Raw genomic sequence first — 17,017 nt, 5'->3', positions numbered from 1 at the left:
AAATATTAGTTTTTGAATTATTATGTTACATGCTTTGTAGTAGAGAGACAGAGAGAGAATTGATTCCAAAACTGTGTTTTATGAATTAACAACCAACAGAAGACATACTCCACGACAGAGAACAATGAATAAAGAATAACATATGGGAACGCAATATGAATAATCCAATCAACAACGAGGAATCTGTACATACAGTCTGTGAAGAGGCTGGACGTTAAATTGCATATTTTAAATCTAGTCTCTGTAACTTTGTTTCCGCGTTGATCTCATGGTGCGTTTTGTCCTGAGCGTAGCTCCATAGTTGACTCGCTACAACTTTATTGTTTTTGAACCGCAGACAACGACGAACAACGGTCTGGCGCTGCAGCCTTTGAAATGGCGCTGATGCAGTCAAACAAGCCACTATTTGCAGTTATTCGGCTGGTTTAGGTCGCTGCGGGCTCTAGTTGTCTGGTACCGTTTGAAGCGTTGGCTCGGGCCTGTGTATTTGGGCATTAGGGAGTCGATAAACAATAATGTGGTGAAGCAAAATTTAACAATTAACGTTGCATAATAAGGCCGCAGCTAACTCCGGGCTAACGTAGGGATTACGACGGCTTTCGAGTGCTTGGCCTTCCCGCTGCTGGATTTCGGTGAGTTGCTAGCGACAAATAGCAATTTTATTAAAAAACACGGCGCCGCCGTCTCGTTGAAATTACGAATTTGTGTCAAAAATATTGCATCATTTTAAGTTTAACTTGAAAAGCTGTATTGTTGGAACTATTAATTTCATAAATGTTAGCGTCCACGTAAATGCTTCGGTTAGCTACAATGTTTAGCTAGCATGGCAAACACACGGGCAGTGTGTTTACAAATATCAGTTATCACATCCTGTTAGTTGGCACCATGTTAGATGAATCAAAAAGTCTCGTGTTTAACACCCAGATAACATATAAGATGGTTACCTCTCAGGATGGCTATTACAAAGGGTAATTTTGATCAACTAATACGAAACATTAACTAATCTTGTTAACTACTTGTGTTGGCGCCTCATTTATTTTCACGTTGTACTAATAAAGCAAGAGGGAGATGTAGACTAAATTGTTATTGTCGTTCGTGGAGGAAATTAGTTTTCACTGTCAATTTCAAAACATTTATATAACAACACACTGACACGAGCCCATTGATTCAGGGTTTGTTGAAGGCAGTGACGGCTCTGAGTAGTGTTCCTTACAGTTCACCTTATGTTTAAATGAGCCTTTTGATTCAAAATACCAATATTACTGTCAAATTTACAAGATTTGTTTTACTTGTGTTTTTCCAACAGGTTATCTGGTGAATCCCAGCCATCGTAATGCAGTAATGTGACCTGCCAGATTTACAGTTCATATCAACCGACACATTTCTCTCTCTATACCATGAATTAAGTTTTAAGTGAAAAGTCATTCTCCCTTAAATACATTTTGACATCTTCTCATTAATAATAATTGATTATTAACACAAACAATCAGCATGGCATCAGTGCCAGTGTACTGTCTGTGTCGTCTGCCATATGATGTGACACGTTTCATGATCGAGTGTGACATTTGTCAAGACTGGTTCCATGGAAGGTGGGTAATTTTTATTTTTAAAGCATTGACTCGGTTGTTGTTGCCTGTGTTTGTTGTCTTAGTTGTAGGACTCCTGTATGTGAACTCTGCAATTGTAAAAATCTGTTACATTAATTCTCTGTAATTGTCTGATATAACTTTGTGTTGTGTAGCTGTGTTGGGGTAGAGGAAGACAAAGCAGCTGAGATTGACCTGTACCACTGTCCTAACTGTCAGGTTACCCATGGGCCGTCTGTCAGTAAGTTCAAATGTATTAACCCCTTTTTCTATTATCAAGCACACTTTATCCCATTTATTACCATATACCACTCAGATTATGTAACTACTTGATCAATTTTTTGATATTTACATATCCCCTTTCTCAGTGCGTAAACGCCGTGGAGGGAATAAGCAGACCGATGGTGGTGCTGCAGCAGGACGGAATCCAAGTCAGCCCGTTAAGACTGGCAGTTCACAGTTTGTTAGGGAGCTACGGAGCCGCACCTTCCCAAGGTCTCCACAAGTCTCTTCCACATTCTTGTAAATGGAAAAAGATTTTCTCAGGATAATATAGACTCAGTTTTTTGCATATATCTGTGCCTTTGTTTCTATGGCAGTGCTGATGAGGTGTTGCTAAAGCCGTCTGGAGCCCAGCTTACAGTGGAGTTTCTTGAAGAACATTCATTCAGTGTTCCTGTCATGGTACTGAGACGGGATGGGCTAGGCATGACACTTCCTCCATCATCATTCAGTGTCAGTGATATAGAGCACTACATTGGTAAGGTTTTGATGCTTCCTGTACTGTAATGCATATAGTTAAAAATGTGTTTTCTTTGTTGTATTGGACATAAGTTACAAAGTCAGTTATATTTATCATTCATTTTCTAACCGCAGGAGCAGACAAAGAGATAGATGTGATTGATGTGTCACGGCAATGTGACCTGAAGATGCGGTTGGGGGACTTCATTGAATATTACAACAGCCCCAACAGAGACAGAGTGCTCAATGTCATCAGCCTGGAGTTCTCTGAGACCAGGTATGCAAATATATATTCTTGAGACACAGTTCATCATTATGATCCAGTGTCATGTTTTACTTTAATGTTACTCCTATCATTTTCAGTTGATCCAAGAACATAAATATGAGTTAAATCAGTATAAATTATATATTTCAAATCAAACTGTGTTGTTAAGGTTGTTATGTTTAAAGATTTAAGACAAGAATTGGATTTGCTGTAGGCTCTCAAACCTGGTGGAGACTCCAAAGATTGTGAGGAAACTGTCATGGGTGGAAAATCTCTGGCCCGAGGAGTCTGTGTTTGAACGTCCCAATGTGCAGAAGTACTGTCTAATGGGAGTGAAGGATAGCTACACAGACTTTCACATTGACTTTGGTGGTACCTCAGTATGGTATCATGTCTTGAGGGTGAGCATTTATTTTATATTGTAAATTTGTTTCAAATACTAGTATGTTTTGTATTATTTTTTAATACTACTGTCTCTCTGTCTGTTCAGGGCGAGAAAATCTTCTACCTGATTTCACCCACACCAGCCAACCTGGCACTTTTTGAGAGGTGGAGTTCTTCATCAAACCAGAATGAGATGTTCTTTGGAGACCAGGTTGATATGTGTTACAAGTGCTCTGTCAAACAAGGAAACACCTTGTTCATACCAACAGGTAATTTTAAATGTCTCATCAGGTGTTTGTAGTTACAGAATATATTTTTTAGCAGTGTTTTGATAGTTAGACATTTCTGAATCAAAAAGTGTTTACACTTCTGTCATTTATATGTCTTTCAGGGTGGATTCATTCTGTCCTGACTCCAGTGGACTGTCTGGCCTTTGGAGGAAACTTCTTGCATAGTCTCAACATTGACATGCAGCTGCGGTTAGTTTTCTCAGGACTGTTAATCTTATCATTGCGCTTTCTGACTGAAATGGTCTTTTATTTTCAATGTAACTTGGTCCCCTTTGTCTCTAAGAGTTACAAAGTGACTGGGAATTGGAAAATTAAATTGAAACTCTTGTCTTAAAAGTTATTTCATTGTGTTATAAAATTAAACTTTCAACAGAAATGTTTAATAACTTAACAGTTATTTGCCTCTCTGGTGTTATCACCCTCAGTTACCCACACATCACACTGAGTGCTTCGATTAGTTTCTCACTTCCCGTTAAGTGGAAAACTATTGGAGGGAACTATAAACTATATAGTTTATAGTTTTTGTGGTATTGGTCAACAGCTACAATAACAGCTACTATTAATTTTTGTTTAGAGACACGTAATAACTATTCATGTCTGATCCATTTTGTCTTTCAGAGCATATGAAATAGAGAAGAGATTAAGCACAGCAGACTTGTTCAGATTTCCCAACTTTGAGACTGTGTGCTGGTATGTTGGAAAGCATCTTCTTGACACCTTCAGAGGTGAGGGACAAATTGGTTTATTTTACATCTTTATGTGGACTGGGTTATGCTTATGATGTCTCACTGTGATATTATTAACATTGTGATTTTTGTCTCAAAGGTTTGAGAGAAAATCGCAGACACCCTGCCACTTATCTTGTTCATGGGGCTAAAGCATTGAACAATGCGTTCCGCAGCTGGACCCGTAAAGAGGTTATTATTTTGTCTTTACATTTTTGTGTTTCAATGGTTTCTGTTTTTTACATCATTGCTTGGTTCATTTACTTCCATAGACTATTGTAGAGGTTAGCTTGTTGGAATATGTTTGATTTTGCACCTTACACTTTTCAAACTCCAACAAATTAAGTTGTGGTCTAACAGCAACATTATAATTATCACATAAAACCACATTTATGTTTAACAATTGCACTACATTTACTACATACTATTTATTGCTATGGACAATGAGGTCATTTCATTCTCAACTCACCAGAATACCCCACATGCCTTTGACATCATCAAACACTGTTAGCTCTCCCAAGACATTATCAGTAAAGAACCACTTAATCCCACTCTTGCTTATTGTTTTTCAACCTGTGAAATTACAGCATGCTGTTATTATGACAGCATTATCTTAGTCTCCATTTAGCATTTTCTAATATAAACCGCTCTTGTATCTGTTTAAATGTGAAGTTATAGCTCGGTGCCAGATTATGTTTGCTTTTCACAAAGATTGAAAAAACTTCAGATTTGTACCAAGTAAGCTATTATGATATTAGTGATGTTCTAGATGGATTCTGTTAGAATATTACAGAGCCATGGTAGCTGAATATTAGCTAAATATTCTGTGAGATGAATGTTTTTTATTGCTGTACCCTCAGGCTTTAGCAGAGCATGAAGCGGAGATTCCAGAAACCATCAGCACTCAGACACTTGTGAAGGACCTGGCCAAAGAGATTCGTCTGGTTGAGGTAAACGGATGAAATGTTAGTGCATCTTTAGCTTTTTTTTTTCTCCCTGTTTTTAGTGTCTTTAAAAATTGTATTTTCATTCCCTTTATATTTCATAAACTGACCAGTACTCCCCGTCTCTCTTCACAGGATATCTTCCAGCAAAACATTGGCCGCACTGGACCGCAGTTTCCTGGCTCACCACTCTCTAAAGCTCCTCTGACAGCCTCTCAGAATTCCGGACGTCCGCCTGGAAAAAAGAAAGGACCAAAGCCAAAAGAAGTAATTGGGGGCCTTGGGCCCCCAGGAAACAAGAATAAGAGTCAAAAGGGTACGCTTAAGGCAGAGGCTGGAGAGCTAGACCTGATTGAGATCCACACCAAACATACACTCAAGAAATTTCAACCTGGCAAGTCGAAAAGCAAGAACAAGGTATGGGGATTTGCAGAAATTATTTCATTTGGAAGTGTTAACTTGGCAAATTTTTGTGTCGGAATGTTTCATCTTCATATTTGCTTGTAAATGTTTCTTTCTAGATGGAGTTGCCATTAGAAGAATTGGAAGGGAAGCTAAATAAAAGCAAACTGAAACTTGTGCTAACCAATGGAAAAATTCAAGGGTAAGCTTTATAGCAAAGTGTCTTTCCAGTACTCTAGTGATCAGATGGTCCTGCCAATGCTTGTGTCTTATACCTGCTATTTCTCTGACTGCAGTAAGAAGGGTGGCAACAGCAATGGTGCAGGGGGTGCTGGAAACTACAGACATCTTGCCTTAGAGGGATCCAGTCTGTCTGACCTGGAGTCTGAGGATGAGCTGCAGATTGACGAAAGACCCCCTCCCCGACGCAAACCTCCAGGACCTAGCAAGAAAAAGAAACTAAGTGGTTAGAATTTGACTTTAAAAAATGGCTTGTGAATGCATTTAATGGTGCTTGGGCTCTTGATTAAATGCAATACCTGATGGTAGGGTTTCATAGATGAAAAAGCCACTTTGTTACTCTAAGCTAATTTTTGTTTAAATGTACAACAGGTCTTCCTAGGAAGCTGCCAAGAGCCAAACCTTGCTCAGATCCAAATCGCATCAGGGAGCCTGGAGAGGTTGACTTTGACATTGAGGTGAGATCATTATGGCTACACTAGTCAGGTTTTATGGAGCCATTGTGTAGTGGCCGTTTATACCACAGTCCAAGTTCCTACAGCCACTTAATTTGCAGCGGTTTTGTTTCTGACTCGTTTCCAATTATTTATTTACTCTTGAGAAACCCAGTGTTACTCACAAGCATTCCACAGGAGGCAGGTAAACGTTTATGTCGATTTATTTGAAGACAAAAACCAAAAACAAAGGTCTGGTCCAGTAACAGAATATTGCAGTCCAAATAACGAACACTTGCTTGCTTCTTTACGCACACACGCACAGTCAAAAACGTATATGCGTGCAAATTCCTCCATATCCTAACACTACTTTCCACGTGACCAAACTGCCTTAAAGCTCACTTAACTGTCGTAAAGCTCAAATATAATATGCTTTTTTTTAAATCAGTTTCAAACTAACCATAAACTTGAATATATTAACAATGTATTACATATACTACACTACATATACTAAAATGTAACGCTACAAAATTACTTAGAATGGCTCTCACACATTGTAAGTGCTGAATGGCATCTTTAAGCTGTAGTAGCATATATTATATTTATATAATATAAATATAGAATATATAAATATATAATATAAATATAGTTATAAGGTAACTCTGTTACCACACAAATACCCAGTGCAAGGTCCTTGCTCGTTCAATAGTAACATTAATATGTTTGTACATGTGTATTTAGGAGGATTACACCACGGACGAAGAAGCACTGGCTGCCCATGGAGTGAAGAGTGGTGCAGGGGGCATTCTGGACTTACTAAAGGCCAGCAAGCAAGTGGCAGGCCTGGACTCTTCAGCACTGAGGTTAGATTTCCTTGATGACCATTGATTCCTTTATTTCATTTATTAAACACTCCTATTCAGGAGGAGTTTGTGATGGCAATTTGAATAGCATTTAATAAAATAAATGTGTCCAATTTGATATTTTACAGATGTTAAATGATTGCTTAACTCTCTTCTCTTCTCAGTGAGGAAGCCCCAGCCTCTCCTAGTACTCGTGATGCCATTCAGGGTATGCTCTCCATGGCCAATCCCCCTTCCTCTTCCTCATCTTCATCCTCCTCATCTCCCTTATCTTTATCTGGAGGCCTGACAGAGGGATTAGGAGTGGTCAAGGGAAAGGGTGGCAAGGCTGTGTGGGTGACTGGAGGGGTCAAAAAGACAGGAAGTTCTGAGAAGAAACCTGTCATCCAACGGCCTGGGAAACGGCCAATTAAAAGACCAGCTCGTCACATTAGTGAAGAGGACAGTCCAGATGAGCAAGAAACTCTGGGAACGTGTTTTAAAGATTCAGATTATGGTGAGCAATCCACTCTGTGACTTACACCTTCTCCTCTATAAACACTACATTTATAGCTTTAATTGAACCAATTAATAATTGTAGTAATCTAATTTTCAAGTTTACCCATCTTTGGAGTCTGATGAAGAGGACCATGCAAATAAGGCTAAAATGAAGCGCAAGAAGAACTGGGATGACACACCATGGAGTCCTAAAGGTACCTGGCTTAAACATTGCAGCAGGGCAGGTCATATGTTTTTCCTCTTTCTTAATCGTTGATCTTTTAATTTCTTTTAATTTATAGCCAGAGTGATGCCCACTCTTCCCAAACAAGAGCGACCAGCCAGGGAAGGGGCGAGAGTTGCATCTGTAGAAACTGGTCTTGCTGCTGCTGCTGCCAAGCTAGCACAACAAGTGAGTTGGGGGGGGGGGAGTTAACCCCATATTAATGGGGAGTTCTGTCTAACTCCATTCCATAACTTTATACAGATTTTTTACAGGAGAGACAATAAATCTGCAATACTGTGACAAACTTAACAGAAATATATCAGTCAACTTAAAAATATGTGATCCCTACTCATCCATATCACAAAAAAATGACTACAGATTTACAGGTGATATTTTTCACCCAGTGAACTCAAATCCATCCGTTGCTGAATAATATATTGGTATCATATAAATTAAAAATAATTACTGTTTGTGTGTTTGTTTTTATTTCATTCATTTCATTTATCATTTAGGAGCAGCAAAAACCTGCTAAAAGAAAGTATACCAAAAAACAGCGACCTCCTGCTCCAGTAGTCACTCCTCCCCCTGCTCAGACTGAGCCAGCACCACCATCCCCTTCACCAACACCAGAGTCTTCAGGAGACTTCAGCCCAGAGAGCAAGATGGATTATTACTCCGCTAGTCTTATGGACCATGAATACACAGCAGGACCAGGACCTTTTGGTTCTGGAGGCCCTAGAGGTAGCGGAGCCATGGCCCCTGGTGTGTTCCTCACTTCACGCCGACCTTCCCTGTCTCCACAAAACAGCAGCTCTCTCACTGGTGGATCCCCTGCAAGTTCAGCCAGCCAAGGAACACTGGGAGTTGGTCAAGGTAAGCATAAACGTCCTAATATTGACAGCACTGTTGCCTTTCTCCATGATGGAATTCTGATCTGTTTTTCCTTTCCACTTTAATTTAGGGAAACGTCCAAAGAAAGGACTTGCAACTGCAAAACAGAGACTTGGGAAAATTCTGAAAATTCACCGCAATGGCAAACTTCTCTTGTAAGCGATGTTGGAAACATGGGAATTAAGAAAAAACATTTTGTGATAGTAGGTCTGAAGGAAATACAAAGAGTAATCTATATTTTGTACTTTAGATAAGTTTGTTTACTGTTCTCATCTTAGTTGAACCTCATTATGTGTTGTCCAAGTAGTCCGCCCAATCGGAAGCCTGTTTTAGCACTCCACTTTCTTACATCTGCATTAAGGTATTTGCAGACACAGCTCTGATTGTAAACAAATCACTGAAATCTTCTAGACACACATTCACTGTGGTAAAACACAAAATCACATATAACAGGAAATTGTGAAAAGTGTTTTCAAATGACAGGCTGACTTAACTAACTAGATTGACCAGCATAATAAACAAAACCTTTTGTTTCTTTTGTTTATAGATTTTTGCTATTTTTAGAGACTGTATTTATGCAAATACATTATACTGTCCATAATAATTGTTTTAAAGGGAAATAAAACACACAGTCATTCAGTTGTAATGTTATATTTAGCTGTTAATTTTTACCTCAAATTCTTGTGTGGTGTGATATCCACAGCATGTCAATCTTTACACTTAACACAATTTTGCAAAAAGCCAGTGGTCAGCACCCTGTATGAAGATGTATTTATGCTTCAAATTTGCGTTAAATTACTCATTTTCATCCATACAATGAAGCGTTACACATCAAATAGGAAGCTGTAAACAAATGCCAAGAGTAACATACATTTTTATTTATCATATTTATTTATCAAGACAATGCTTTGCAATTGTTGAATCAGTTTTAATGTAGTATGTTTTTATCACCTCATCTTTTTGGTCCCTACTTGATTATTTTCAACCACCCTAACACATGCTAAAAAAATTTTTCTTTGGCTTTGTTATAGTTTTTTTTTTTTACAGTTTAAGTTGACTGTAAATATTTGTAAAATGTGTAATTTATATAGCTACATTGGAAAAGCAGAAAAAAAATAGTATCCTGCAGGATCCCATAGTCCATTGGGACAGATATAGACGTGCTTGCTTTCCACAAAATGTACTAGTGAAAAAATGTTAACACAAAATGTAGATTTAATTGTGTGAAAATGTGTGAAGTTGCAGAACATGAATTTCTATGTAAATATATGTTGTAATTTAAGTTTTTTTTATAGTTCAAACACTTTGAAAACTTTCTTAACATAACTTGTACATGATACATTTCTGTATTTGGAAAATATCTTCAATAGTTCTTTTTTATATTTGTATGCAGTAATTGTCATGCTTGGTGTGTCATGTCTTGTTAGCATTATATTGCAAGTGTGCTGGAAAAAAATGCCCTTGTTCAATAACATCAATTTAGTTTTATATTAATTATTGTTGATATTCACTCTTGTGTTTTTGTGTGTATTGTGTTTCAAACATGATGTGTTTAAATACAACCTGGAAAGATAAAATATACCTTGGGCAAAATTTCTTTTCATTGAATTTATTTGAGGAACGCCAAGTCAGAGTGCATGACTCATGGGTCAAATGAATGGTGCTCTGTTCACTTGAGAGCTTGGTTTTCATTTCTTTCACAAATTTTATTTATTGGAAAGTTTCACAGAGATACATAATTTTGTGTTGTATTAAACACATCTACAGTTAATGACTTCTTCAAGTAAGAGCACAATAACAGTGCAGTGCAACAGCTTGTGTCCAGTTTGTCTCAGGGTTGTGTGTATAAATTACTGTTTAATTAATTTCACTTTACATTTACAGTACTCCATTTTAAAATGTTTCGAATGGGGAGCTAAAGGCATTTGTAATTAAAATGTCCAATCCTTACGTTACAATTGTCTATGAATTGTGATCCACTTTCATATTAAACCGAATTAAACTATATTTTCACAAACATAATTTTGCTGTGTGCTTTCGTGTGCACATCAAAACATACGGTTGAATCTGGAAATACCAGTTATGCTCTGCTCCAGACTAAAAAAAAGCACCAGTACTGTTCTACAACGATTACAAGGGAGTGCCCTGGGTAAACGCAGCAGCAGGTATTCTCGCGAGATCCACACTGTCCTACCAGTCGCCAGTGCAAGATGGAGAAGCGAATGTAACACGCATCCGAGGTAAGCCGAAATACTTATTCCAGGGAACTGGCATGTGTTTAGACTAGCCGGTAAAACTCATTCTCCGCCCTACAAACTACTAACACTTATTCACCCCGTCACTGTAGTGCGAGACTTCAAACCTTTGTCTTTTTAAGGGTGTAGTGGGGATCTTTAGCAAACCGCCATTTTTAATTTAGCCATGATCCCCACTGATAGAGCATTGTGCGGAGCTCTTACTGCCAACTAGCCAGGCTCGCGCGAAACCCTCAAGCAAGCACGCACACACAGACAGCGTCATGTCCACTGTGTATGGGTATGTGCGCCTGTATAACTACAAGTCAAAGCGGTATCCTCGTCCAATGGACCCTCGCGTTCCACGAGAATAGCCGGTGAGAAGTAAAATGTGTGTCAGACTGCAGATGTGACTTTTCCTAATCTGCTAACGTTAGCCGCCGGAGCGCAATTTGAGACTAAGTAACAAATGTTAGCATAAACTGCTAGCGAACCTAGCCAACGTCACCTCACCAGCTTTCAACTTTGCTAGCGTTAACGCCGCTGATGATTTTGCCGTAAGTATCGACCTAAACAATACTGACAAGCTGTGTGATCTGATTTGACATGGTTACAGCTAGCTAAGCTAACTTGGGAACTAGACGATTGAGGGAGGGAAATCATGTCAGTCAAGCTACGACCATCGATGTGTTATAATGTAAATCATTTGATGAGTTCAGAACGTCAGTAAATGATAATTAACATCGATTTTCATCAATCAGTTTTTAAATACAATTATCCAAAGATGTCGTAGTTTGAATAGACGTAGCATCTGTCTGATAGGGTTTGAATCCTTTAAAAAACAGCTTCGAGGTCATCAACTAAAACCAACTAAATGTTTTAACAAATTAAGTGAACCTGGGATACTTGTCAGCATTACTGGTGATTCTTTCCTCTGTGACAGTGATCATAGCAATGACGTTTGGTCGCCGGAAATACAGTGCATGCTCACATTTGTTGGTTGATCTTCAGGGAGCTTCCAGATCCTTACACAGATTGAGGAATATACTTAGGGCTGTACGATGTACGACACTTGTGATATGTGATAACACCCAATATTGCAATAACGACATGACTTGCAAATAGAGTAAACATTTACTTAAGTATTGAGTGTTAATGTCTTTGTGCTTTGGGTTTGCTGCTAACAGACCCAGACAATGGGTATGCTGTTCTGGAATAAAAATAACTGGTATTATTTCAATCCAACATGGTTATACTAAAAAAAAAACACTTTTTCTGCTATCTTGACCAACAAAGGCCTGTATTACTAGGGTTGATGAAATAAATACAAATCTGGTGTAAACTTAATTCTATATGGCAAGTTCTTGGCCAAGCAAAAGTAGCACTAGGAACAATCCACAGCAGTTTTGCTGTATGATTATATCCCTTGTGTTATGTATGTTGTCCATGGTGATATCACAGTGTCCCTGACATGGTTAAGGGCTGTCTGAATTTAACAGTCGGAATTGACGTTGGTTGAACTTGAAAGACAGTGACCAGTTTGTAACCCATGTCTCAGAGGACATCCACAAAGATACACAATACACAAAATGTCTCTGGTAAACAGTATGTAATTAATCTTTATTTTATGTATGTATGTATGTATATATATATGTATGTATGTATATATATATGTATATATATATATAAAATGTGTGTGTGTGTGTGTATATATGTGTGTGTGTATATGTGTATACATATATATATATTATATGACATAATTCTACTTTCATGACACATAGATCAACGTTACTTATCAAGATAATTCAAAAAATAGTCGGGTTTGCACAGTTGCATTATAACTACAAATATTTTTGAAGGATACTGCAATTGAGATTTGAGTCACAATTGTTGATTGTTTTCTACATTTTTTTTTTCCAGTTTATTAAAGAAACTGAAAAGCAAGCCAATGATGACAGTGGTGCAGCTACTGAACCAAAGCAGTTTCTGGTATGTAATGCCAACACATTTTAGTGGAAAAAATGGTCTGCCCTTTTTTTGCAAGGAGTTGCAAGATAATTATTCAAAAAAATCTGAACTTGCTAGAAACTCAAACTAGCTGAACTAGTTATTTTTTTTTTACATTCCTCAATTTCACCCTAATAACTTTGGCTATTATTTTTCCCTCCATGTGGTCTTGTCTTTGTCCAGATGGGTTTGGCAAGGTTAACTATGATTTGCAGTAAGAGCAATTTGATTTATCAGTTGCAGTTCTTTACAGTAAATTTGAGCTTACTGGCACCAGATTTGTGCTGTGTCGGTATAGATTTCTACATCTGTCAAAATATAATACAAAGTTTTAATTTGTGATATGCCAATGTTATCCAATATTGTGTCTCAAATCTTAGCAGTCATGTCTCATGATAGTAGTTCAAAGATGTACCTACGACTAGCTCCCCATTTTAATGTAAACTTTGAATTTTCATGGAAATAGTAAATGTGAATGAAAGGCATGGGAAAAATAGTAAGATTAAACTTTGTCAAAATAAGTTGTTTGTTTAAAATATAGGAAACATTGCTTTTATTGCCATCATGTTTCATTGAATTCTATTGCATGTCGAAACCAAAAGTAACACCAACGTGTAATTATCATGCTAATTCACATTGGTGACCATTTTTCAATTCATATTCAGGATTCATCATTGGTACATCACTAATGGGCTTTTCCCATTGGCATAAAATAACAAGGATTGCATATCTTTGGTCTATTAAAATCATTACAATTATTTTGTGTGCTCCAGTTTTACTTTAGACTCTAATGTGCTCTAAAATGTGACACCACTGTAAATGTATCATGTTTCAACACTTGTGTAGTTTTACAATTTTCACTATTTACATTTCACATTCCTTCTTCTGCACATTTAACATTTAAATGTGTCCATGATACACATTTTGGAAATAAATTCGGTTTAGTTAAACGTAATTGTCCACAGTGGAAAATTAGAAAACAAGACATACATCGTAAAAACAAACATTTCAAATTGTTTATGCAGACATTTATTATTATTATTATTATTTTTATTATCAGTGGCCGTCGTGTATTGCAGCTGTTGTTTGGTGGGAGACTTGTTAATTATAAAGAGTGATATTTTTCCCCGACATTAGACCAGTTGGCCTATATTAATATGCACTGCATCGGTAAACACAGGCTCATTCTCAGCCGCAACATTATTCACTTTTTGCACACTACCCAGTCATGGTGACTCTGCCATCAGCTAGTGCTTGTGTGCCACGAAAACAAGTGCGGATACTCTGAGAAATAATTCAACGAATCTTTGCCTGAACTTCGACGGGTGTCCCGTTTGCCTGTACGAAAACTGAAAACAGAAGTGGCAGTGTCACGTTAGACTCGTCCGACAATGATTCAGCGAGTCATCATGCGTTTCTGCTTGCTACTCCACTAACCGATGCTAGCTTGCGAGCTATCGCATGCTACCGCTGTGTTTCCGAGGACCCGGGTTAGGATTCGGAACCATGGCAAAGTGTCGTTAGCTTGTTCCAGGTATTTGACACGCATCGATTTTTCTGTCGCTGGTGACTGGGTCTATTTTCACGTACATTTTATAGAAAGCGGGGATGGTGCAAGAGGAGGGAGTGCGGGCTTCCCTTGCGGCCTGCGCATCCACGACCTAAATTAGTCAGAGTCAGGTCAGGACAGCATGGTAAATCTGAGAGATCTGGATTGACAGCTGTGGCACAAACGATAAAAGTGGGTGATTTTTGGTTGGTAAAAATGTTGGTGTTTGCTGTTAATCAAACACGTGACGTGTGCGTGATTTGGTTGACTTTTATTTAAAAAAGGTTCGGTGGGATTTTAATGCTTTGAGGTGTTTCATTTGAAGGAAAGCTAATATTACCGGTAGCTTAGTGTTAGCTGATCGGGTGCTAACACCAACTCCGCAGCAAACATTACCGATCCACTTCTCTTGCACATAAAGTTTAGTAATGCATGTTTTATGAAACGTATTGCTAATCTGTCACGAACAAACCGCTCTTCTTTTGTGACCAGTAACTACGGCCCAAATGTTTATAGTTTCTGATAATATTGGTTCAATAACGTCATGCTGTTAGCAAGGGTTACAATAGCAGCTAGATAGCTTTAAGTTTAACCTGTTAGCGTCAGTTCACTTGTGTTGACGAAGGGCAAGCAATGAGGCAGCGAATATTTATATCCCGTTTGAATTTCGAGCACAAACATGAGACACGCTTGACAAATGCTATAAGTGATGAAATATGTTCCACTTTGTTATTCGTTGCTAGTCATTGCACTGCCTTGGTCTGCTTTGTGATTACCGGGCAGGCTTATCAGTGAAACAAATCTGCTTTCTGCCTTGTGTCATATTTGTCCAAATTCAACGTCAAAGACTGATTGTTTTTATTTTATGATATGTACTACTTAATCACAAATTTCCACCCATATAATGGAAGAGTATGCAAAGCTGTCATCAAAGCAAAAGATGGCTGCTTTGAAGAATCTTAAATATATAAAACATTATTTGTTTGTTTTCTACATACATTCCTATGTATCCCTTTGTAGTTCTGATGTCATCAGTATTAATCTATAATGTAGGAAATAAAGAAAATTAATTGAATGAGAAGCTATGCCCAAACTTTTGGATGGTACTGTATTATATTAGGATGCATATTATACTGCCTGTTCAAACTTGAATGTCATCCAGTTGATTTACTGTTTTATAAACAACCTAATGAACATGTGTTGTGGGATACTTTTCTTAAAATGTATTCAATGTTTGTTTGTTTTTTTTACAGGTAGTGCGAACGGAACATGCTGTTAAGTGGGTTTTGCCAAATCATTTTCTGTAAGTAATATTTGCATCTTTGTTAATGTATATACTTATTAATTCTGTATCTCAATGTTTCATTGATTTTAGAATACCCTTTTAAAGAGCAACATGAGGTTTATTTGCAAATTGTAGGGCAAGTGGTTTACTGCACCACTGAAATTTTGCATCTTGTCTTTGTTAACAGAAACGGCAACAGAGATATTGACAATGAAGGTCGACAGGAGCAAGTTAAAGAAAACTCCTACGGAAGCTGTGAGTATGCAGACACTTTCCCGCTGTGTTTGCCGTGATTTCCATTAAGAAGGAATATCAAGGTTGTTAGGGTTGTTTCCTTTGATTAAATGTGATTGGAGCCCATAATGGCATTATACTTGTAACAAGTGTCTGCAGAGGTCCACCATGGTCCATGTGTTTATGTGAAGTAAATGGCTTTACCAAATGCACATGCTCACTACCCACTGAAATGAAATGTGAGATCAAATACTCATGCATTCCAACACTAGATGTATGAATGGACTGTTGGGCAAGTATGCAAAAGTGGAAACAATTCTCTGCAGACATGGAGATATAGAGTTGCTAGTTGTGTTTCAGGTTTACACAGGCAGTAGTAGACATCACACACCTGCATCCAATTGTTTTACAGTGTTCGTACTTCTACCATTACTCGTGCATTAATTGATGGCTTACCAAACCAGCACTGATGCACCGAAATGAAAATTGTTGCGCAAATCTGCACGCTTCTCCGTATCCAACGCCATGATCGTTTATCCCCAAATCCAAATAATGATCTTTATGACAAGGATTGAGCACGGTCGCGATGAAGTGCATGGGATCAATGTAGATCTTAGTAAAATGTGTTGACAGACTCTTAAGAGTGCACTATTCATTGTTTTCACTCCATGGTCAGTCTCACCTTTTGTGTAGAAGACGCTTTAGTGCTGCAATTAAGGGAATAACGAATACATTAGATGAGCTGATCAATTTAGTTAACTGCTCAAAGTGGGCAAGAAGAGAGAGAATGTTCTCTGGTGTGAAGTGAATGTTGCGGGAAGTTTATAATCTGTGCTGTATGCAGCCAAGTTTCACTTTTGCGCAAAGAGACTTTCCAGCATTTAATAGGTGCTGTTCGTTTGTGTACTCGCATCTTGTTGGAACTGTTTTATTGGTGTTCCAAACTGATCTTGGACACATTCTAAGCGGGAATAGACGGGCGCATGCTGGCTGCAGTTTTTACATGTGTCATCACAACATCCTGTTTCGGTGATACAAGTCTTTCAGCCAAAAATCGCAAATGCCTGTTTTGACAATTGTCAGCCGATATGTGTTGGCCACCAAGTTTTCGGTCCATCCCACTGAAAACAACTGGTGGGCAGTCAGTTGCTAAATTTGGGGAAATCTGACAGCATTGTACTTCCTATAGGTGCTGCACAGTAATAGCCATAGCAGCGATTGGTATGTTTAAGCAGTTACA

The 17,017-nt window shown here is 38.1% G+C and overlaps 2 protein-coding genes across 17 annotated transcripts in view; both read left to right on the top strand.

The window, feature by feature from the left end:
- The first annotated feature begins 271 nt into the window (after positions 1–271).
- Positions 272–10,490, top strand: phf8 (PHD finger protein 8). 2 transcript variants are annotated; one of them, XM_058643378.1, is made up of 22 exons: positions 272–632; positions 1,307–1,589; positions 1,742–1,827; positions 1,955–2,081; positions 2,186–2,346; positions 2,463–2,604; positions 2,807–2,993; positions 3,083–3,245; positions 3,368–3,455; positions 3,885–3,991; positions 4,092–4,183; positions 4,852–4,941; positions 5,071–5,352; positions 5,457–5,539; positions 5,634–5,803; positions 5,950–6,035; positions 6,753–6,874; positions 7,039–7,370; positions 7,471–7,566; positions 7,654–7,763; positions 8,090–8,450; positions 8,539–10,490. In XM_058643378.1, the coding sequence occupies exons 2-22, from the start codon at positions 1,492–1,494 to the stop codon at positions 8,625–8,627; spliced, it is 3,072 nt and encodes a 1,023-aa protein (XP_058499361.1). In that variant the 5' UTR covers positions 272–632; positions 1,307–1,491; the 3' UTR covers positions 8,628–10,490. The 2 variants fall into 2 exon arrangements, with proteins under 2 accessions (XP_058499361.1, XP_058499360.1); XM_058643377.1 differs by having other exon boundaries at positions 1,742–1,839.
- A 158-nt stretch (positions 10,491–10,648) lies between these two features.
- The window catches only part of huwe1 (HECT, UBA and WWE domain containing E3 ubiquitin protein ligase 1), a 37,990-nt gene continuing 31,621 nt past the window's right edge, over positions 10,649–17,017 (top strand). For 6 of the 15 annotated variants that reach the window (XM_058643692.1, XM_058643693.1, XM_058643694.1 and 3 more), the window contains exons 1-4: positions 10,650–10,708; positions 12,623–12,691; positions 15,512–15,561; positions 15,731–15,798. In XM_058643692.1, coding sequence (XP_058499675.1) covers positions 15,754–15,798 — 45 coding nt within the window. In that variant the 5' untranslated portion in view covers positions 10,650–10,708; positions 12,623–12,691; positions 15,512–15,561; positions 15,731–15,753. Of the gene's footprint in view, positions 10,709–11,062; positions 11,080–11,244; positions 11,260–12,622; positions 12,692–13,967; positions 14,244–14,431; positions 14,451–15,511; positions 15,562–15,730; positions 15,799–17,017 lie in introns of those variants that run through there. The other 9 variants (XM_058643689.1, XM_058643695.1, XM_058643697.1 and 6 more) reach the window with 6 other exon arrangements.

This window comes from Solea solea, chromosome 11, assembly GCF_958295425.1.
Source record: "Solea solea chromosome 11, fSolSol10.1, whole genome shotgun sequence".
NCBI lineage: Eukaryota > Metazoa > Chordata > Actinopteri > Pleuronectiformes > Soleidae > Solea > Solea solea.
This window is presented reverse-complemented; position numbering and strand designations above follow the sequence as displayed.

Bases quoted from the DNA above. Each gene is read 5' to 3' on its own strand.
- phf8 (XM_058643377.1), top strand. From the start codon at position 1,492: ATGGCATCAGTGCCAGTGTACTGTCTGTGTCGTCTGCCATATGATGTG. The intron at 1,840-1,954 runs GTATTAACCCCT...CCCCTTTCTCAG, and splicing joins GTCTGTCAGTAAGTTCAAAT to TGCGTAAACGCCGTGGAGGG. The intron at 3,992-4,091 runs GTGAGGGACAAA...TTTGTCTCAAAG, and splicing joins TCTTCTTGACACCTTCAGAG to GTTTGAGAGAAAATCGCAGA.